The sequence below is a fragment of the Cygnus atratus genome, chromosome 5, assembly GCF_013377495.2.
Source record: "Cygnus atratus isolate AKBS03 ecotype Queensland, Australia chromosome 5, CAtr_DNAZoo_HiC_assembly, whole genome shotgun sequence".
NCBI classification, from domain to species: Eukaryota; Metazoa; Chordata; class Aves; order Anseriformes; family Anatidae; genus Cygnus; species Cygnus atratus.
In genome coordinates, this window is record NC_066366.1 from 32,430,574 (window position 1) to 32,453,350 (window position 22,777).

Here is a 22,777-nt window from a genome sequence, read left to right on the forward strand (position 1 = left end):
ACTTCCTTTAAAGTCCTTCAACTTCCATTCTCCTCTGTCCACTCTCATTGTTTTGATTCTGCTGTTTAATACCATCCAGGATAATATAGGTTTTCTCCCTTCCAACACGTGGAGCCTCATTGGTTTTATTTCGCATCCTGATGCAGTTTCATTGTACGTTTGTGTTTTTTTTTCTTCTAAGTTTAAATTGGGATATTCTATGTATATTTTCCTCAGTTTTAGATGTCCACATCCTATTGCAACATGCTCTTGGATTAGATACTCCCCCCCAACATCTTTTTATTCATTTTTTATTTTTAAAAGCTGTACTTATATTTCTTTCCTTCTGTAAATACAATATTCTTTGACACCTGATTGACTTTTCTTAACTTGTATGTTTTGACAGATATCTTGCCTCTGATATCTCTGATACAGCAACTTTTTAAGAGCTGCTTTAGAGGTTGTACCTAAACCAAAGTCAGAAACCAAACTCTGCTTCTAGTGAGTGAGGGGGGGCCCTGGCCCCCCATCTCTGCATCTTTCCCTGGTTTCCCAATGGTGGGGCTGGCAGGAGGGCCCAGCCGCGGGGCAATGGTGCTGGGTGATGAAGCAACCTGTGGAGCAGGGGACATGCTCCTTGAATAGACAAAGGACTCGCAGGACTGCAGGACAGAAACTGCCCACCAGCACAGTGCTTGCCCAGAGTAAACACAGACTAGTTTATTGCAGATTATAACATTAGTAAATCAGGCTACTGTACCATTTCAGTTCCTCCTCAGTGAAATTTAAATCTTTCTGTAACACCATTTTCCTTCTTTCTGGATTAAATTATTCTCCAGTTTAAATCTATTATCATGAACCTGGACAACAGGCTCTTTTTGAATCCAAAAGGATAGATTCGCTGTATAGAACAGAACAGCTTTATTTACTCCTCAGTTTCCTGTGAAATTCAAATTGTGCATCTCAGAAATATTCAGTCCTAACACTAATGCATTTAATGTCTTCATTTAGACCAGGAGGATAAGCTGAAAGCATATTCAAACTTGGAGAGAGAGAGAGATGATGAAATCACCATTGAGGTAGACCATTGTTTGACCACTTGAGAACTCTATGACCTTTTAGTTTATTGAGAAATATTAATAAATATGTGAACATAGCAAACCATTTCTCTTTACTGAAAGCTTATTGTGTGGTTCAGGTTTTTGGAATAGACTTTTGTAACATTTGTTTGTGTCAAAGATAAAAGACAATCCCTCTTAGCTACCTTTACTTAGCACCACTGCAGACGTTGCACACATTGTGTAGTCGTTCCTGTAGAGCATGAAAAGAAAAACTCCAGTGAGCATAAATATTCAAGGAAAGAAGAGAATTTTCTGTCCTTATCGTACATTCATAAGAAAACTTTTTTTTTCTTCCCCCAGGAGGCTCAAGCAATTCTGCAGGAAAGATATTTGAGAGGATGACAGAGAAAGTTATGCACATTATGATGGGGGAGTTTTACCAGCAGCCCAATGAAGGGGTGATAGACAGGGCTCACAGGAAGGGGCCTGGGGTGATGTGAACAAAAGGAAACAAAAATCAACAAAATAGGGCTTTAGCAGGGTCTCCTGAGGCAGTTGCATGTAGGTGAGGAAATGCCTGCAAAGCATCATTATGGGAAAACTCACCAGCATGCCAGCGTGCCCCTCTGCAGTGCCTGAACACGAATGCATGTGGCATGGGCAATAAATATAAGGAATTAGAGATGTGCATGCAGCTGCAAGGCCATGATCTGTGGGGGGATCACAGAGACATGGTGGAACAGCTCTACAACTTCCTCGTGAAGGAGAGTGGAGAGGCAGGTGACCTATTCACTGTAAACACCAGTGACAGAACCCACTGGAATGGTGTTAAGCTGAGGCGCGGGAAGTTTAGGCTGGACATCAGGAAGAGGTTCTTCACCAAGAGGGTGGTTGCACACTGGAACAGGCTCCCCAGTGAAGTAGTCACTGCACCAAGCCTGTCTGAATTTAAAAAGCTATTGGACTGTGCACTTAGTCACATGGTCTAAACTTTGGGCAGACCTGTGCGGTGCCAGGAGTTGGACTAGATGATCCTTATGGGTCCCTTCCAACTCAGGATATTCTATGATTCTATGATATTGCTGGAGTACTGCAAAGGAGGGATGAAGGCTCTTAGGAAGGACAGGCTGGGAAGATGATGATGAGGAGTTGTACTTTATGTGAGAGCTGAAGTGCATGGAGCTCTGCCTGGGGATAGATAACTAATTGAGAGATGATGGGTTATGTATGAAATAGCTGACCAGTATGGGTAATGTTGTAGTGTGTGTCTGCTATAGGCCACCTGACCAGAAAGAACAAGAGGATGAGGCTTTCTACAGACAGCTAGAAGTAGGCTGACATTCTCATGCCCTAATCCTTGTGGGGGACTCCAACCACCCTGGCTGGTTGAAGACACCAGGACATAAGCAATCTAGGAGGTTCCTAGGGAACATCGATGACAAATTCCCAACCAAAGTGGCAGAGAAGCCAGTAAGGTGGGACTGTATTCTGCTAGACCTTATACTCACAAACAAGGAGGGGCTTGTTGGAGTCAATGTAAAGGTCAATGGCAGCATTGGCTGCAGCAACCATGAAATAGTGAAGACAGAAGAACTCTGAGAAGACAGAACAGGGCAAAATGCAGGATCACAACCCTGGATTTCAAGAAAGAACTTCAGCCTCATCGGGGATCTGCTTGGAAGAGTCCCACGGGATAAGGCCCTGGAGAGAAGAAGGGCCCAAGACAGCTAGTTGATATTCAAGGTTTACCTCCTCCGAGCTTAAGAGCAGTCCATCCCAATGAGCAGGAAGACAGGAAAAAATGCTAGGAAGCCAACATGAATAAAAAAGGATGTCCCGACAAAACTCAAATACAAAAAGGAAGCATACAGAAGGTGGAAACTGCAACAGGTAACCTGGGAGGAATATCAAGACACCATCCAAGCATGCAGAAAGGAGATCAAATTAACCCTTACATTCATTAAATACTTGAGTGGTATTTGAGAAATGAACTCAGTGAAATGTTTCCAATTTACACCACCAGTTCCTAAGCCAATGAGATCCTGACATTTTTCTTATATTTTTTCTTATTTCCAGTTTTAAAGCATCCTGAGATTTTAGGAAAAAAAAACAAAATGCTATAATCAATCATCTAGTTACCCAGAAGAGACTGAAAAGAGAATATGCGATGCATAGAGTTAAATAAAAATAGTTCAATAAATAAGTGCCACTCATGAGCGTTTTCTTACCCTGCTGCATTTGTGCAGAACACAGTTGCCTACAGTGCTCTGTGACGGGAAATATCAATCCCCCATTCTCTTCTCTGAGACGAACCCGTTAAACTCAGCACAGACTGCCCGATGCATGCTTTTGGCATCTTGTCCCAAGGCCTCAGGTAGCATAGTGAATATTACAGTGATTGTGTAATGGGGACATCAGTTTCTAACAGCTGAACAGTATGGGCATAGTCATCCTGAAATCAGCAGATTCCTGGCATTCACATCATAGTATGTTTTTTTCCTCAGCTACAGCCTTGCTCTCATTTGCCAGTGCAAGCCCGTAGGAATACTGCAGGGTTCAGAAGCTTGTCTCTGTAAGCTGAGACCAGCTGCTCAAGAGGATGTCCAGTAAATACCACTTCAGTGGAATTGTTCAGAAAACCCTGTTGTAGCTCAGGAAGGAAAGGGCTCGATCTTTTCCTACATGATTTCAGAAAGGTCCTGCTCAAGCACTTTTGGTGGAGCAGAATGTTGCTTCTCCAGCCTGTGCAGCCACATGGCTCCCAAGAGGTGAGCCCGTAGCACTGTTTTATGAGAACAAATCAGCATGAAATAACTTAACGGGTACTCTTTTTATTACCATAGACAAAGTTATATCACCTTAAGAAACTATAAATCTATATCCTAGTACAATATTTGAAGCCGGTATTATTTTTTGATAACTTTCTGATAGACAATCCATAGCACTGCAATTTCTGACACTGCCCACAACATCTGTATCTATCATTAAGATGGTTTTACTAAAAACAAATGATTACACATTTTAATTATATTATTGTATTTTGATTTATAAACACTGATAGTGAAAAGCAAATAGAGAATGAGGATAAAGAACAAATACTGGAAGTTTCTCCATACTAGTTTTTCCACACAGACAAGATGTAGTTGAAGCTGGCCTTCATGTACTGTACTAGCACTGCAAGGAAACAGCAATACTTGAAAATAAAAAGAATGTAAGAAAACTTTACCGGAAAATCCCAATTTTAATGGAACACAGTGTGCTTAACCATGAAAATGTTATCAAAACCTGACACTTGGTTTGTGGTTATAAAACACATGACTGCAGGAGCCTGGGCTGACTCTGCAGGTAGTACCACTGCTGAATGCAGGCTTGAGAACACCATGGAAAATCGCTGCTGCTTGCTCCCTCTGGATGGCTGCAGCTCCTGCACTGAGATGCTCTGCCCAGGGTGGAGCAGGGGAGAAGGCTGGACCCAACAGGCTGGAAGGCAAACAGGAGAGAAGAGAGCCTGGCTGGAGGTGGCAGGGTATGGGACTGGGGCCCCTGGGCATGAAGAGGCAGTCGAACTCTGCAGAAGAAACCAAAGGGTGATTCAGGACCCTTGAGAGTGTTTGCACAAAGCTTCACTGAAACCTGAGAAATAGCAGGGCAGAAAGCATGAAGGTGCTTGTCTGAAAGACATTTAAACCGGCCATAGATTAGAGGCAGGAGTCGGCATCTCATTAATAATGAGATGATTAGTAGGGTGGGGACAAGAGGCAGAGAGCCTTGAAAGTAAAGGCATATAGCCCACGTTTGATGTACTTAGAAAAGTATATCCCAGAAAAAAATAATCAGAAAGAAAGAACAGATAATACGTTATCAACCTGACTGCAAGAAATGAGATTTTATGACAAGTCCTCAACAGAACTGTCTTACAATTAAAGAAACTGGCAAGGTCACATGGCCAGCATATGACAGACTCTGTAACCATTTCCCCACAATCTTTTCTCAGGACAGCACAGTTCAGTCAGCTGAGCCCTGGCAGCACTGGAGCTGGTGAACACGACTACCTGCCAGAGGAATGGTGCTCGTTCTCCCACATCAGCAAGAACCCCGCACTGGTTCTGCTCACACCTCTGCAAGCTCAGGCCAGCAGCCAGCTAGCTTAAAGCAGCCAGCCTGAGGCTGATGGCTGGGCAAGCACTCAGACCCTATGCTGCTCATGTTGCAGTTTGCTTTCTTGTTCCCAATAAATGGAGGCTTTGAAAACTATCACTGACATCTGCTCACCGGAAACGTACCTGTGCTACCCAAATTGAGAAATACTTGAACATCCATTTCCCCCAGTTATCAGAAACTTATTTCTCTTAGTTCCTCTTCAGGCAAAAGAAAGAGAACATCAAGATCTTTAGCAACAAGTCAGGTACTTTAAAGTCTACAAACCCATCCTACAATTCCTCTGCAAATGTTGGATGCAATGAAGACGATCACAGTTTCTTGTTGCACTTTGCTCCTCCTCCCATAGGCTCTTACTAGTGAGTCTTAAGAGTGCTCCTCTCTTCTCTTGGCTTCTACCCACTTGTGAAAACTGCAGTGGTTTGTGTTGCTTTGCTCTTATCTTGGTTTCAAAAGAGACTGAACAAACCCAGAAAAGGTAGGTCCATTGGTGATTAAGTGTAAACAGTTTCAAAACAACCTCTGGTTCTGGATGCCCCTGAACTGTGGATGTTGAGAAGCTGGGATAAGATATTCAGGGGGAAAGAGAACTCCATACCCTATTTCTTATACCACTGCCCAAGAAAGGATAATGGCCCAAATGGATATTTGATTAGACTCAGCATCGTGGCTCTGCTGCCCTTCCCCACCTAGAAGAGGAATGCTGTTTCTCACTCAAAACAAAGTGATGGAATATTCCCTGGCGGAACTTCTGACAGTAACTCCCTTCTTGTGGGAGCCCTTCCCCATCTGGCATCTCTCCTCCACTTGACTGATTTGCAGGATTTTAAGTCCCTCCTGTTGGTAATCTATTAGAAAACCTACTCTATTTCTCCCTCACCACAAAATTTTCCTGTGAAACATTCAGCCCCTTGATACAAAATAGAAAAATCAGTCTCTTACAGCCTAGTGAGACGTTTATGATGGCTGTATGTCTGTCCCTTACAGGAATTCTTTACTTTTTCAGGAGAGATCCTTACAAGGATCAATTTAAAGACCAAAAAAAATATTCTGCAAAACTTCTGACCCTCCAGACTGATTAACAGCTTCAAGATTCTCCATGCTTAATTTGTGGAAACTGAATGCAGTGCTCTCTATAGTATAGACAGCATTCTCTCTTTGCAATCCACTATTGCCCAGAACCAAAAATTTCATCTTTAGATTTTGGTAAGTGTTGTACAATAACAAATAAGCATTCCTACTCTTTTTCTTCTTGATAATGTAAGAAGTGGCTATTTGATTAAATGAAATTTTTTTTCTTAGCTCTGTTCACATCTATGAAGGTAAAGGCTAGGATCAAGACATAAGAGACAAAAAAATGTAAACATTTCTCTGGTTGTAAACTAGAGCACCAACCCGATTCACTCAGCAAGAAAGCCAGCAGACCCTTCCAAAACCAAGCAAGCAAATGGAACAATTTCTCTCATATCCAGAGACTGCAGTCTTAGTCCTCCCACACCAAGAGAAATCCCCTCAAAAGCTCACCATTTGCTGTCCTTTGTCAGCATTAAAGCACCTTGCCTTATAACAATAACCCAAGTGCTAATCCATTTAAAGGAGATTGGTCAAATCATGTGGCTCAGTTCACTTTCAAAAAAGTAGTCCTCCCTTGATTCTGTTTTTGTATGTGTGTTTCCTCTTCACTAATACCTACTCTATTGTCTCAAAATTTTTGAGCAGTAATTTCAACCACAGAACTTCTGGACCAGAGCCATTAGATGTTCTAAATACTGAGCCTTCATTGTCTTCCATTTATAGACACAGGTACAGGTAAGACGTTTTCATCAACTCTACGTGAATTGTTTTATTGAAGAACCTACAGGCTTGCGATGTGGTTGATTTCCTGGATGATGTGCATGCTGTAGCCATTTATTACTCATTAAAAAAAAAAAAAAAAAGATTTTCAAAGCCCCAGGGGCTCCTCAAAGTGACATTTTTGTGTGTGGTTGCCCAGGTGGATGGTTACCAAGGCTACCTGACATGGCTGAGCAGTGCTTTGCCTCTGATTTGTCAGGTTCAGCTTGACAAATCGATTCTTTTTATTACTGAATGATTTTCTACAATACCATGTTGGTCTTTTCCCAGGATTAATTTTCAGCTACAGTAATAAGAGCAAAAATACACATATAGAATTTTATAAAGAAACTAAAGGCAATAGGAAAATCCAGGCCTATTTTTTCCAGCATCTAATCAAGTACAGCTGTGTACACTGTGCAAACCAGTGCCAAAAAGCTTGTGAAGGCAGTTGGAGAGGGGTGCTTAGAAGCCACCACTGAGCTGAGGGAGTTGCTCAGCATATTCAGTAGCAAAAGCTGACTCTTCGTCCTCCTGAGCTCAGGGGACTGGAAAAACAAGTCAAGGGAGCTAGAGAACAGATCCCAGGTTTCCACAGATTAGCCTTTGAGACGCTGCTTTTCACTCTCCTTGTGACTCAGTTACTGCAGCCCCAGTATTGCTGGATCGATGCTCCCTGCACCACAGACATTGCTTTCTTGGAGCCCTGTGCTGCCCCAGCACAGAGGGGGAAGGATACAGGACAAGGGGACCGTTGGAAAAGCTGCATTACTGACAGGCTCTCCCTTTAGTCCAGTTTTTCAGATGTCATAAAACGGGTTGATTTCAAGGTGGAAGTCGAGGAACAGAGAAAAACAAAGGGGCAATAAGCAGCCTTCAGAATTCAAATGCTCTCTAAATTTGAGGTCATAACTTACAGTTAACAACCAGGCATCAATAAACTCGTCATGACCCATTCTATGCTGGATAACAGTGGATCCCACTATGCACCACTTCCTGAAGAGAGCTGGACTGGAGAAATCACCCAGGCTGTCTCTGCTCACCATTCAAAATTTTGGCATGTGGCATTCTGCAAAGACCTCAGTCTCAGCTTCCAGTAAACAGCACAAAATAGGCACCAAGGGAAAGTATTAAACTGTGACTTTGCAATTCAGGTCACCTGCAAATGAAAATATTCACCATTCTCTCTACATACTTTGCTATCCTCAGCTTCTTATCTTTGATCACTTCACAAAATATTATGAAACTTTGCCATGGAAATTAAAAAAAACATCTGAATCAATCAACTAATCCAGATACAAAACTGAAAATGATTGCTGTTTTTGAACTTCATTTATTCTTTCTCAGAAGAAGAATGCATTTACTCAAATCTTCAAGTTTGCCTTGATAATGGAAAAACAGGTTTGCCTCTACAGTCTGTTATGATACTTCCTGGTGTAGAACCTCATTACACAAATAGCTACTCTGTTTTTCATGACTGGTATGCCCTCAATGCCAAAGAAATGCAACTTTTTGCTTTTTTAGTGCTTATGTTACATACAAGCTACTTTTCTAGTCACAGAGGTAATTTTTCCCCCAAATCAAGGGAATCTACAGTGTTACACCAACTGTTGAGCATGTGTTTGTGCTAACTGCAGCCAAAGTAATCACTGCATTAGGGCCACTCTTGAGGGAATATCTAATTTTTCATCATAATGTTCCACAGCATAGTTGGGACGTGAGCAACAGTTTTGTTCTGTCATACCACCAAACACCTGAATCAGTTGTTGCTTGAATAAAATGAGAAATACCTGGGATACTTAAGGAGCCGAGGATGTACAAGAACTGCCCCCTTTGAGCAGTGTCCACAGGTGAGCTTCCGAGTCATTCACATTCAGGCTGCTGCTTCCCAACAGCTTCTACTCCTCCACTACAGCTTCCAGTGGAATGCCTAAAAACTGATAGCCATGCATCTGGTTTTAGGAGCTGATTTTTTTTTTATTATTATTTTTACACAGTAATTTCACTTTGATAAATAATGCTAGTGAATTACCTGTTGGCAGACCTGCCACCAAGAAGAATTACAAAGAAGGGATGAAGAAGTTGATATTTATGCTGTTGCACTTGAGTTCAATACACTTTTGTCCCCATTTGGGGCATACGGCAATTACACGTTTATCCGCAGTCATGAAGGAGAGCAAACAAATGATTCAGTAACAGTCCTTTCATAAAACACAAAGTCACAATAATCAGGGATTTCAGATAAAGCTTTATCTGTTTGATTTTGGGGCATGTTTTACAACTGTTGAAATCCCCCCTCTCCCTCCTGCACTCTTAAGTTAACGTCTTAGGATTTCTTTCCTGCAACTTGCACCATAGAACAAGTCACAATGATCTTATTTATATTGTCTGCAAAGGCAGACCTCTCATATTCTGGTCATTATATGACTACAGCCTCATGACAGAAAATAACCTGTATTCTTTGCTTCTGTGTACATTACTTAGCATTAGGTTGTATTTATTAACCTTATCTGAAACAAGTAACCTTGCCAGCTGTTAAAACTACACCTGCAATGTAACTTAAATACCCTATCCACCCTTGTTCTCTGTAGAACAAGCTGACAGAGGCTTACCAATAAACCAAAAGGCAAAAAGCCAAAATCCAAGATGACTTCTACATGTCTGTTTATTCCCCAGTACGTAAAACTAATGAGGTATTCTGTAAGCCCCTAATTTTCAGTTCTCACCTTCTGCTAAAGCAGTTTCTTCTCACAGAAATTTAATTCCTTTTCCTTTGAGGGATAAGAGCACATCCCATATTTTCCTTTGAGTGACTATCCCTCCCAAAGCCAGTTAAAAATTGACAACCCACCCGCAAGACTGTTTATGCTAAGATTCCTTTAAAATCTGTGACCTGGCATGGCACCTTAAAAGCATACTCGTTTTAAAAAAGCTCACAAGGAGGAAAACTTCAAAATGCATTTTGTTCAAGTACATCAAAGGAACGCTTAGCTAATCAAGTCTCAGTTACAGTCCCAAGTACAGTCTCACTCCATCTCAATCAGTAGCTTTTCTAAGCTCAGTTACATGCTTTAGCAGCTTTGATTACAAAAATAGCTTGGATTTCTACAAGACAAGCAAAGTTTGTATATTTAACAAGATGCAGCATAAATGCAAGAGAACTGACCTTCCAACAGGCTCCATTTGATTCTAGTGGTAAGGAGCAACTCTGGTCATCAGAGAGTGATCCAGGAGTAAACAGCCCCTCTTGCAAAAGAAAGGCCTTATTTTTCATTAGTTATTTTACGGTGTTAGCATTTTATTTCTTAAATTTCCAGTGAAGTGTTAGCTTCTGAAAAAATCAAACTTCCACAAACAGGAAACTCTTAGCACCTCAGATACAAGGGATAAACATAATCAACCTTATTAAACCAACAAACCAAGTTTATTTATAGAAGTCTGTACAATTGTAATGAACTATGCTAGGACACCAATGAAACAAAGCAAACAAATCTCTCCCTAATGAGCGGGAGGTGTAGTCACTCACCTTTACATGCACTTAAAGGAAAAAAGATTACAGCTTTCATACACAGTTCCGTAACTATTCGGAGTACTTTCTTGATGTATTATCCTCAATATAAGAGAGTTGCACAATACTTTACTGACTGTTGCTTCTCTCAAAAACAGCATTTCAGCAGCATCTAGAGACTTTGAGAGGGTAAGTGGCAGTTTGATAGTTGCAGATAAACAGGACATAGCCCATCATTCATTTCCGCATTCTTAACTCCCTACATCTCCTGTTTTGTCTCCACTAAAAGTTTCTTGCAACACTGTACAGGTCAGGTCTCATTGATATTTTTGACTGCAGTACAGACTACTTGAGTGTTACCAAATGTAGAAGTTCACTAATACCAATGCATCAAGGGCAAGCGTATTCAAAATACTGAATCTGAGTTAACGTTACCTTCAGAGACCACTGTTCACTGCACCCCAGAGCTCTGAGGCATTGCCATGGGAAAATCAACTTCTGAGTTGCTTGATTTTGCCATTATTTCTGCAAAGCATTGGAGAGTGATTATTTTGAAAACTGGCTATTGCAAAATAAGTTTTGATTTTTTTTTATTACAAATCTTTAACATCATTGAAGTTGTTGAGAAAACAAAATCATGTCAAATGCATATCTACACAGTGAATCACGATGTCTCCTATGAAGTTATCACGGTATTCCATGGATTCCATAAATCCACTCTTAAAAAAGTTAAAAGTACATATACGTGAGAGCCTACAACAACTCCAGAGAAGCTGCTAAAAAAGGCCATCAAATAAAGCAGTCTATGATTACATATTTACAGAATAATCCATGTGTCCTAGAATTATGGACTATTCAGTAAATAAGTACTGAAGTATCCCTAATTTGTTTACATGGTAGATTATAGCTGCTTCATAGGTTGATTTTCTTTTTATACACAGTTCATAGTATCAATCTGCACACAATTACATGATGTTTCTTTAAAGCTACTGTTAAAAAAGGAATAAGAGAAAGTTAAATAAGAACTAGATTAAAGTTTCATTAAGAATCCAACAAGAAAGTATCAAACACAGGTTCAGACATAACCAGTGTATGATTTCAGAAAAATAGTAATGCTCTGACACAAAAAGAGCATCAGCATTTTCCCTCTTCGGGGTCCCCCAGAAACATTCCTATCCAGCTCAGTGCTTAAGTTAGCATATTCGTACTGGCCTGAGTAGGAACAAACACGTGCTTGCACGCTTACCTGAACGAGGGCCTCTACCTTCTAGACTTCTAATTCTCTTTTAATTTAGTTCTTAGCTCCATATATTCAGTTGTATCTTGTTTGGAAAAGCTCTTTTTAAATGTCACTTATATTTACACTTTGATTTTTTTTTTTATTTTTTTTAAAACACCTGAGTGATAATTGAGCTGTCACCTTGTGTCCAGTCAAATATTTCATAAAGCCATACAATTCTTGTGCTAGTGTTGCACTCCACTTGTACCAGTTTATATATGAAAAACGCACATCAGCTACCTCTCATACATTACCCACTGACCTTTCTACTGTGTCCTTCCCCTTTCACACAAAGTGATTTTATTTAAAAAAATTTTTGTTTGTTTGTTTCATAGAAGCCCGGTTTAAATGGTTCACAAAGCAAGAAACAAACGTGAGCTAGAGCCCAGTGAAGACACGATGACTTAACAAATACGTAATATTGGAGGCTTGGAGAAGAAACTAAAGCCCAGCCAATGAGCACCCCAGGGGCATCCCAGAAAGAGCTACTCCACTCAGTTAAAGCTGGAGACTCCAGATGTGCTACAGATGACAAGTCCCACATCAAGAGCTGTGTACCTCTCTCTCATCAGTTAAGTGAAAATAAAAAAGGGAACATGAAGTTAAACAGCTATATCAACCAAGCCGTTTTAGTAAGAAGAATCACATTTAATGAGTTTCTTTCTTGCAATTTCAGATGCTCAAGTACAGCTGGTAGAAATTCAAAACAGCCGTAAAGAACTGTGACAGACGGATACAAATAGTACTGCAGCTTAAAAATGATAAAAAACACCTGAAAAAAAGTCACACAACCCTCCCAAAAAAATTTACACTTTGAACCTAAGCCAGTTTTTGAAGATTCCCTTCTCCAAAGCTAGGATGAAGGAGGAAGAAGAGGAGGAAGAAAGTGCAGATGACCTTCCAGCCACAAAGGTCTTGCGCCAATGTTTATTCACTGTGCCTGTGGTGGTATGTAAGGGGAGATCACCAAGTGCTGATTCTGCGACCACCAAGAGATTCCTACGGAAATCCAGACCTCAGGCTAATACTGAACACAGAGTAGACCAACGAGCTGCATCAACAAAAAAAAAAAACTCAAACTAAAAGAAATGGGAAGACCCCAAATAGCACAGATCCACATTTGTGAGGGGGGCAGGAGGAAAGGGCAAAAAGGGAGGTCTATACAGTAAATAGTTGAATGGTTTATGTTACAGATGACTGGCAGTTTTAAAGAGTCTCTTCCCAGCTCCATTGCTGCTCCAACCCAGAAGGGAGAACTGAAAAGGGAGGAAGAAAAGGTAGGACATCATCATGGAGCATGCAGGATCAGAAGCAGCAGAGTGGGCACGCTCAAATAAGCCCCCGCCTCTTTTTGTAGTCCTCCAAATTCAACGATCTCCGAGGGGCACCATCTTTTGCTGGTGGAGCCTTGGAGGTGATGGCCAGTGCCTTAGATTCTGTTGGGGATAAGAGAAGAGTGAGGACCAAAATAAGTGAGAACTACAGATTTTTACTTCTCGTTTTTACTGACAACTTCACCACAAAATCACATTTGGCTTCTCTGGTATGCATCAGGTTAAAAGTTAACATAGACAGTATCTGGTTGCTTATCTTCAAAGATAAAGCACATGCAAATTTCACTCCATTTGTTAAACTTGCTTTCTGCCAGTAAAAGTACTTTCATTCTTAAGAAGATTACTCTGCAGCATATTGAAATCACAATACACATGGAGCCTTTCAGCTCAGATCTTCGACAGATCACCATCCCATAAGAATAGCAAGCACAAAAGAGACAAATAACAAGATGGAAGTAAGACTTCCTACCGATGTCTACAACACACACCTTACACACACTTTAAATAATCCCAATTCTTCCGTTATGAAAGAAGACTGCACTAAACAAGATACAAGTGTTGTCAAAAACAAAACCACCATCCATACTTAAACCTGTATCTATATTGTTTCTCTCTCACACTCTTTTCAGCCTCCTTTCTAGTTTTCAGTGTTCTTCTGTGCCTAGCCTTTATCTGCTTGCCAGCTTCCTGAAGTTCATAATTTGCATTCACACTCCTATTCTTGCCACTCTACCAAATTCTAGTCTTACATCCAGGATTCCAATCTTGATCTAGTTTGGAAGGACTCAACCTCTTCTACTTTCCCTTCTTTAGAAGATTTTAAATGTGTATCTGTAAGTACACCTTCACTCCCTTTCCCAATATTTTGGTCCCCATAAAATTTTGCTTCAACACTATGGGGAATACTAAAGTCAGTGAACAGCAGCTTGATTTTTGAACCTGCTGCTTTACCAATACTTTATCCACATAGTGCATACACAGATTATGGAATAGGACATTACAGATACCCAGAGCTTATCTGGTTTCAAAAGCGACTAGACAAATTTGTAGAGTAAGTATCAGAGTAGATATCAAAGCTTATTAAATACAACACACTCAGATGTTCCTCAAGGATTACAGAAGCCACAGATACTGTAGACTGGAAGAATATATCAGAAAACTCTTGTTACCTCCTTTTCTCCCTAGGCATTTGGAGCAAGGATACAAGTATATACAGGCTTTCAGCGTAACACAATCCAGCTACTCTTGTTTTCTCAGTGCATGTCGCTAGCACACATACCTCTCCTCCTCAATTCATAATACTTACCAGGAAGACAAACACAGATCCTTTGCTCCCATTTTCAAAAGCCCACCACTGACTCTGAAAAAACTAAGCTCTACCATAATGATCTGGGCAATCATACCCCTAAAATCAACTGGAAAACGTACCAGAACTGGGAACTTGAAGATCAATCTTTACATCAAAGTCATGTACTTTGAAAAGATCTTCCGAGAGATCACTGGCTGATTTAGAGTTCACATCTTTATCCTTCCCTTGACCCTGGAAGGAAAATAAGTAAATTTCCAACCCTTATGTGTCTAGACAAAGATAATGAGAATACTGTTCACCCCAGCTTTCATCACAAACATATTTAGTTTAGCTTTCACAGTGCTGGAGAAACTTAATTTTCTTTCCCCGTGGAAAAAAAAAGCTGTTCTATAATAATGCTTTGCAGCATACTTACTTCTAGAGCTGAAGCATGCACATCTACTATTAGTCATAAGCTTCTAGAGCAAAGCTGCAATGGTAGGAGGGAACACAAAACAGAATCAGAAAATGAAACTTGCCTTACTCATGTCCTTTGGAGCATCTGGTAGTACACCAGATCCATATTTTGCATTTAGCTGTGCAAGGATGGCAGCTTGTACAGCAGGATCTCTGGACTGCAGGGGAAAATAAAACACTGTATTTAAATTGGTGAAAAACTATACTGCCATTTTGTTGAGACAGTGCTCATATCCATTAATATAAAACCAAAAGAAGATCTAGATCAGTTAGCCCAGTCTTCAGGATCTTAAAGACATTTTAAGACATCCTGATACCTATGTAATGCATCTGGTAGTACTACACTAAAAAATTTCCTCAGAAAGTCTTTCTTTGAGAAGATAGCACATTTCTGTGACTGGTCTTAAAACTGTCCTCAGATAGGATTGCTTTTAGCTTACAGTTGTGGCTGAAACACTCTACTAGTGACGAAATTATTAAAAGACTTTTCTTTACATGGTAATAGTTGTCTACCATAATAAATCTACTCAACAACTATGATTCTTCTTTCTAATAAATAATTATTTATTTCAGGCCCTGCAATAAAATCTATTTCCTTGTTAACTTGTAGAGACTGACAAGATCCCACTTGACTTTTTTTTAACTACTGATACCAGAACTGTATACTATTTCAGAACATGCTTCAAAGCCAAATTGTTTAGAAGTAAGAGCTGATCACTCAACTTTGTTATCCATCATTTATACAGCTATGGATTGCAATAGCAGGTTTTGCCACTATCACAGTGGAAGTTTGTGTTAAACTACTTTATTCATCACAGGCCCGAAATGTCTAGTCTCTTCTTTCCTTTCACAGATCTTTAAAGAAAATCTCAACCAACTAGAAGCAAAACTCACACCTAAAGAAAGCCATCTTCCCAAAGCTAACTAAATCTGTGTAAAGAGTAATTCTACATATAAGAATTTGCTACAAAAATCCAAGGCAGAGTTGCACCTCCTTGTACATGCTCATATCACTCATGTCCTTTATGGTTTTATGGAGAAAAAAAAGTACTGCTTTTCCCTTTTGGGGGGGATAGTGAGACTAGAATTTCACTCAATTATATCTCACCCTGGAACCCCCGAGCGTTGATAGCATATGGCACAGTTAGGAATGAATACAAGTAACATTTTCCATCCTAATCCCTGCATTACATTGGTTACTGTTTTTCTGCATATTGCCTCAGTTGAACTTGAATATTACACTCACATTAGACACTATTGTGGGCTTGCACTGCCGCCTAGTAAAGGGGTCCATTTGTTGGTTTTTCATACTGTGACTTTCAGCCTGAAGAAGAAGCACATTGTTTTGCAGTTAGCTACTTGCATGGTTATAAATCCTCCCACAGCACCACACCCATGCAGGTACTCACCAGCAATATATAACATCAAGGTTAGAGAGACAAAAATAGTAACTGCATTACGGACCAGAAAGATTTTGTAACACCCACAATCCTACACTTCACAGAGCAAAACTGCCCTTACCGAATACAACAGAACATAGCCACATAACTTGCAAGGTAACTGAGGCTTAAGTATTCGTTAAGAAGCTTAACTATTCTTAATAGAAGCGGCACCACAGAGAATTGAATATTTTGTCTGCTATTTCATTCTCCGAAGTCTCCTTTCCGATTTTTTTCCCCCCTTACAGAATGTGCTAAGTCACTACTACAGTCAGTAATCTCCTGACTGAGTTGATCATAAAGATAAAGCAATTTGCTTAAAACAAACAAAAAAGTCACGTCACTTGCCTATATAAAAGGTGTTATGAGATCATTAAAAATGAGTAATTTCATCATGCAATTATCTTGCTATGCATCATTTCATCTCTCTATGCACAGAAGTATTAATTTGGCATTATTTACCACGAGAGCCTTCTCAGACTCAACGATATTCCACTCTCTATTTCTCTGGTTGATGTAACTGCAGAAGAAAAAAAAAAAAGAAGAGGGGAAAAAGAAAAAGAAAGTGACTGTCATTTATCAACCTCTATACAATAAAACGCCCATCAGCATTTTTACATCTTCGTCTAATTACTCTTACACAACACAACTGCTAACCCAGTTATGAGTTTTTATTTTTGACAGTTTTAACTGAATGACACATAAAAGGAAGCAGAGAGGCAAAATCCAACAGAGATATCATGATATAAGCTTCATGAATACACTGTACAAGAAAAGGAAACAAAGCCTTACAGCTAGATCACTACCGATTTAACTGATTTCTCTGTCTTTTGGTTGATACTATTTTAGAAAGAAAATTCCCAATATCTGTTTCTTACCTGATTGCAGAAATGTTTTTTGTTCGCTGACGATCCAGGGCTTCTGCTCTCTCCTCAAGTTCATTAAGCTGATCTTGAATCTGTTTGGCCTTATCTTGGTCCCCCAAGTCCTCAGCCATGGCCTTCAACCAAACAATAATTCATTAGGCACTACTCTTTACCACAGTGCCAGTCAGAGAAATGAGTGATAGACGCACAAATCAGCCAGCTAACCCTATTCCAGTTGTATATGTTCTAACCCCATATACTAAGAATATAGCAGAGAGCTAAAGTTTCCCTTCAACTTAAAGCAAAACTGGACCTCTCATTCTGAAAAATTCCATGAACCTTTGAAACCCCTGAAGGTAAAGACGACTTAGGAACACTAGTTTCAGAATGACTAGGACAACTCACTTAGATTAAGTTTTAATATTGCTGTTTGTCAGCTAAGGAAGAAACAGATTATTTCTTCAATTGCGAGTTGCCACTTATTCAAGCAAGTTGGAGGGTCCCCTACTAAAACATCAGACAGACAACAACAGTAGCTTATTATGCCACCTGGTGACAACAAAAGGCAATTGCACTCCTCTGCACTGTCAAACTATTTACAAATTCATGCGGAGTAAAAAATGACTAAACACTACAGTTAAGTCAAAGAATATAGAACTAATGATTAACATGATCTCTTTGTTTTTACTCTGCATGAAGCATGAGGGTCTTGAAAAAGGGCTGCACAAACAAAAACAATGTTTTATATCTTTGTCCTCAGAGATACTTAAGACTGCTTGTTTACTTGTCTTCTGGGCTTTGACTTCTCAGAACTGTTAGGTCTATGCATTCCAGGAAGTTTACATGCAAAACAGTTTAGGGGCAAGTAAATCCCTTCAGTGTATTCTTTTCAATACAAATTACTGGTCATAACAAAATAAAAACTCAGTCAACACTGAGCAAAAGACAATTTAACACTAGTTTTGAAGTCAACTTTGTTGACTTTGTCAACTTTGTGTTACTAGTGAGTACCCTGCAAAAAAGGTAAAGGAAAATTAGTTCCTGAAGTAGAACTACTTAACTTCTAGTATCAGCTAGTATCATTGGCAATTATCCTTAATGAAGGAATGCAACAGCTTAAACTGGATTCTAAGTGTTCTGAACCCAGCAGTGAACCTTGAGAGCCGCCTCTTAACTGCATAGTTAAAGTCGAGCTTACTGCTGACTTCTGCCAAAATCCAGACGAGCTCCAGTTCTTCTAAATCAAAGACTGCATTAAGCTTGCAGACATCATCTTATCTCTCACCTTCTCCTTTAACAGCTGAGTTTTCTTCATAGCATAATTTGGAGGGGCTTTTCTGAACCTTTCCTTCTCTTTCACAATCTGTAAGAGCCATAAGAAACAGCAAAGATATGCAGGTATAAAATGTCTACTTTAATACTTAGACACTAGAAGCAACAGATCAATATCACCTAAGAAATGTACTTACTGCCACAGAATTTTACTCATGCTCTTTCTCTGCTGCTGTTTTTAATTTGTGAGTTGGTAATGAGTTACAGCTCCTTTCCCCTCACTTACGACCTATAAAAATCTGATGCTAATCACATTTGGTCAGTATGAAGCAAATATTAAGCTGCAGAAACTGTGATAAATGCATCTATGACGATGCTGTTAGCTTTCCAGAACTTGAGAACTAAGTTGCCACACCTGGGTTAGGAGTTCAAAGCTCTGCAACACAAGTTGAGGACGAAGGTAACAGGGCACAAAGGATGAAGTAAAGCAGCAGTCAGAACCAAACAGCTGGATCACCAAGCTACTCTATCCAGTTATGCAATTTCATTTTCTTCTTAGGAAGAAGATACCATGATAATTTTGCTTGGTAAGAGCTAACGCTCTACTCCATGAGTTCCTTCCACCTTTAAGCATTGCAAGAACCTCACTACAACACACTGTTTACCTCCTCAATGTCCTGGTCATTAAACTTGTAGTTGAGGGCTTCTTTGATGGACACTTCCTTCTTGTTTATCTCATCTAGTGTGGGTAGCTGCATTCCAGCAGAGAACATCTAAATACAATAACAAGTTTAGTTTTTACTTAGAATACCCCTGGCAGAAGGCTGCTTAGAAGATATTGAAGTCTGGCAAACTTACCGCTTCCTTCCACTTCATGAACTCACTTTCAGTAAATTCCTGATTTGAGACAAACTCCAAACGAAACACACGCTGATCACTGCCATGCCTGCAACAAGAAAATGCAGCATCCCTTTCTTATGGTACAGAGCTGTGGTATTTTATCTTTAAGTAATAAATTGACCCATGAAGCCCCAAAACAGACACTTAAGGCTACTCTTGGCTCATGTGCTATCTATTCTTAACTTCCGTAAGGTCTGACAGAGTTTGGGAGCCTAAGTTAGCTCTTACTACCAAGTAGTAATACAAAGGAATACTTGACAGCAAGTTTGCAAGAAACAGTCAGTTAAGCAAGTAATACGCTCAGTAGTAAAGAGAAACAGACTTAGAATCTTAGAATGCTTCAGGTTGTAATGGATCTTAAAGATCATCTAGGTCCAACCCCCCTCCCTGACAGAGTCCCTTCTCCTGCTTTCTTTTAGGCCCTCTTTAGGTAATGGAAGGATGCTGTAAAGTCTCCCCAAAGCCTTCTCTTCTCCAAATAGAACAACCTCAGCTCCTCCAGCCTGTCTTCATAGGAGAGGTGTTCCAGCCCTTTGATCATCCTCAACTTATCTCACACCTGAACCATAAGTACCCTGTTTGGTGACCCATCGCATGATGTTAGGAAACAAAGTTTTTTCATGTTTGGACCAGTAGAAATCCCCTGTAAGCAGTACTGAATTATACATTGCTGGAGCCAACCCCTGCATAATTTCTCATTCATTGGCTAATCAAGGGCCAGTAAGCCTTAGAGACTACATTCTGTGGAGCTATACCAGCTGAACTACCATACTGCCACTAACCACTACTACACTTAGTTGCCATGGTGTAAATTTCAATCAAAACATGAGCTCTCTCCCGAGGTAGCCTAAGAAGCTATTCTATGTCATGATGGATTTACGTAAGACTTTTTTTTGTTACTCCACATTTGCACCCACATCTATTCTCCACATACTTATCTGTTTCTCCCAAATGGTTAATATCTTCTTGACCTATCTTATCAGGATATTTTGTATTGGAACTGTTAAACCTCATCACACAATCCTTATAAGTGCTGTAAGAACAACTGAGAAATCTGATACTATATTCAGCTTCTTCCCTACAAAACACTATTTCTGTCGTAACACATATACCAGACCTCATCATGTATGCCTTTAAATGATGCATATTTCTAACACCTGATTATAGCAATGGTGGTGAAAACATAGGAAAGAATATAGCAAAGTTCAAGAGGTCTATATGAGCAATCATGGGTTACTAGTGCAAATAAACTGCTCAGCTGTCAACACAAACACAAGTCCCTGAATGAGACTTTTTATGATTTAATTATGCATACGTGTTAGAAAACAAACAATAAAACCACAAAAAAGCATCCTAACAGTAAGTCATTGCAAGGTCCAGTTTGTTTTTCAGCTCTCATCTCCAAACCACCCAGGGAACATTGCATGCTATAAGAAGGACGCTGATTCGTGAACTGATAAGGGTTGCTTTGGTTTCTTACCGCAACTGCAGTCCTTTGTTTGTCCGGGTACCACCAAGTTGGTAAACCTTTGCAGTCTCTACCACACCAGTTATTTCAGCAACCTATACACAAAAGAAAGGATACAAGAGGTTTCTGTGTGTTCCTAGAACATATCTGACATATTTAAGCCTTTTCACTAGACATCAAAAACCTTATTCTAATTAACAATTCTAACTACATCAAAGGAAGCAGGACTCTTCAGTGTACATTATCAGGTATTGAATCAGTTCATCATGTATCACCTTTGAGTTGGAAAACTGTATAATCAGAAAGCTTGATGCATTTTTGTATCTTCTCAGTCTACCTCCTAGCCAAATGATGTGCACCTTCCTGTTTTCTTTACAGGAAACTAAACTATGGTTAATTGAATGTTCCAAATGAAAAACACTATAGCTATTCACATACTAAATGCAGCCCTTCTGGGGACCATTTTTATGCAATTTTAGACAACGTTATTGTATCCTATGATTGTGCAGTTAGAGTAATGAAGCAGAAAAATAAAACTGTGCTCTAAATCACCTTCTCTTCTGAAGCTCACTGATGTACTAGAAATCCTTTGTAAAGTGAGAACTGAGACCACACAATAACTATGGAATATTCCCAGAAATAAGGAATGATTCTTACTCATCCTTACTTGGTCAAAGCAGAGTCCTCTACTAGAGGACTCTAGAGAAACTCTAGTTTGCAATACAAATAAAGGGACAAGACAGCATGAACCAAAGCTGAAAGAACAGGTTTTGTTAGTGCTCCACACTCATGTGATACACACACACACACACGTATATACTTTGTCATCAATTAGTTTGATTTAAAGGTGAAAATTTGGAAACAGTTTATTGGCCTAACTGGTCCCATAGATTTACCTTTCAAGCAGTCTCCTCCACTCCTCTGGCATCAATTATGCTTTCTGGTTATTAACTTTTTATTTTATTTTATTTTTTTTTACATTAACCACCCAAACAACCACAGGTACCACAGAAATACTAAGCTGCAAATACTGTACTACAGCACTACAAAAAGAACTAAATCCTTTGGAACTAAACTCACCCGATAAACAGGTTTGCTGTTGTGATTTCCAATACCAATACGGACAAAGCAACCAGTGACTGTCTTGGCAAAGAAGGGCATATGACACCAGCGTTCCAGCTTGTGTCGCGATAACCGTACTCGGTTCAGTTCCTCAGGCAAGGACACTGGCTGGGATTTAGGAGGAATTTCTTCTTTCCTGATTTGGGAAAGTTGAGAAGGAAAAAGGATGATTATGTCTCTATTTTTTCATGAAAAAGGGGCCCTGAGCGAGATGCAGTGTAAGTTCTACCTAATAAAATTACTAGTAAAAGAAGTGATTCATCACACACTAGTTGACCATAGATATATGAATCTTGCATTAAACCTTTCTTAAGGAGTGCTAAGTCCTAGTGACTAGACTTGTTACCCGCTACCTCTGCTACCACAAAACAGACTGATGCACCAAGGCAGCTTACAGGCTAATGTTTTAAAATAAGCCAGCATATCTTCCTTATCTGCTAATATACCAGGGTTTTGTAGCTGATGAACTACAGAACTAAACAAATCTGTAAACAGTGTAAATGGGGCTCAAGGCAACACCTTAGACACACTGATCTGCTCCCAAGTAATTCCCTAAAGCAGTATGTACCTACATAAGGTGATTACCTGTGTTTATGAACACACACAATAATCATAGTCCAGCACTTAGTACTTACTCTTCCTCTTCATCAGAGGATGAGGATCTGGATGACCGATCACTTTTCTCACTAGACTTGTCATCCTCTTCCTCCTCTTCATCATCAGAGTATACTTCACTAGTTTTTAATGGCTGTTTTTTTGCAAGCAATTCAGCTGGGGAAGGGAGGAGAGAGAA

The 22,777-nt window shown here is 39.8% G+C and overlaps 1 protein-coding gene across 1 annotated transcript in view; it reads right to left on the reverse strand.

The window, feature by feature from the left end:
- Positions 1 to 8,991: 8,991 nt before the first annotated feature.
- The window catches only part of RTF1 (RTF1 homolog, Paf1/RNA polymerase II complex component), a 32,248-nt gene continuing 18,462 nt past the window's right edge, over positions 8,992 to 22,777 (reverse strand). The window contains 12 exon segments of the mRNA XM_035539701.2: positions 8,992 to 13,254; positions 14,581 to 14,692; positions 14,980 to 15,075; positions 16,164 to 16,241; positions 16,819 to 16,876; positions 17,235 to 17,356; positions 18,508 to 18,585; positions 19,160 to 19,267; positions 19,353 to 19,440; positions 20,875 to 20,957; positions 21,943 to 22,120; positions 22,620 to 22,755. Coding sequence (XP_035395594.1) covers positions 13,148 to 13,254; positions 14,581 to 14,692; positions 14,980 to 15,075; positions 16,164 to 16,241; positions 16,819 to 16,876; positions 17,235 to 17,356; positions 18,508 to 18,585; positions 19,160 to 19,267; positions 19,353 to 19,440; positions 20,875 to 20,957; positions 21,943 to 22,120; positions 22,620 to 22,755 — 1,244 coding nt within the window. The 3' untranslated portion in view covers positions 8,992 to 13,147.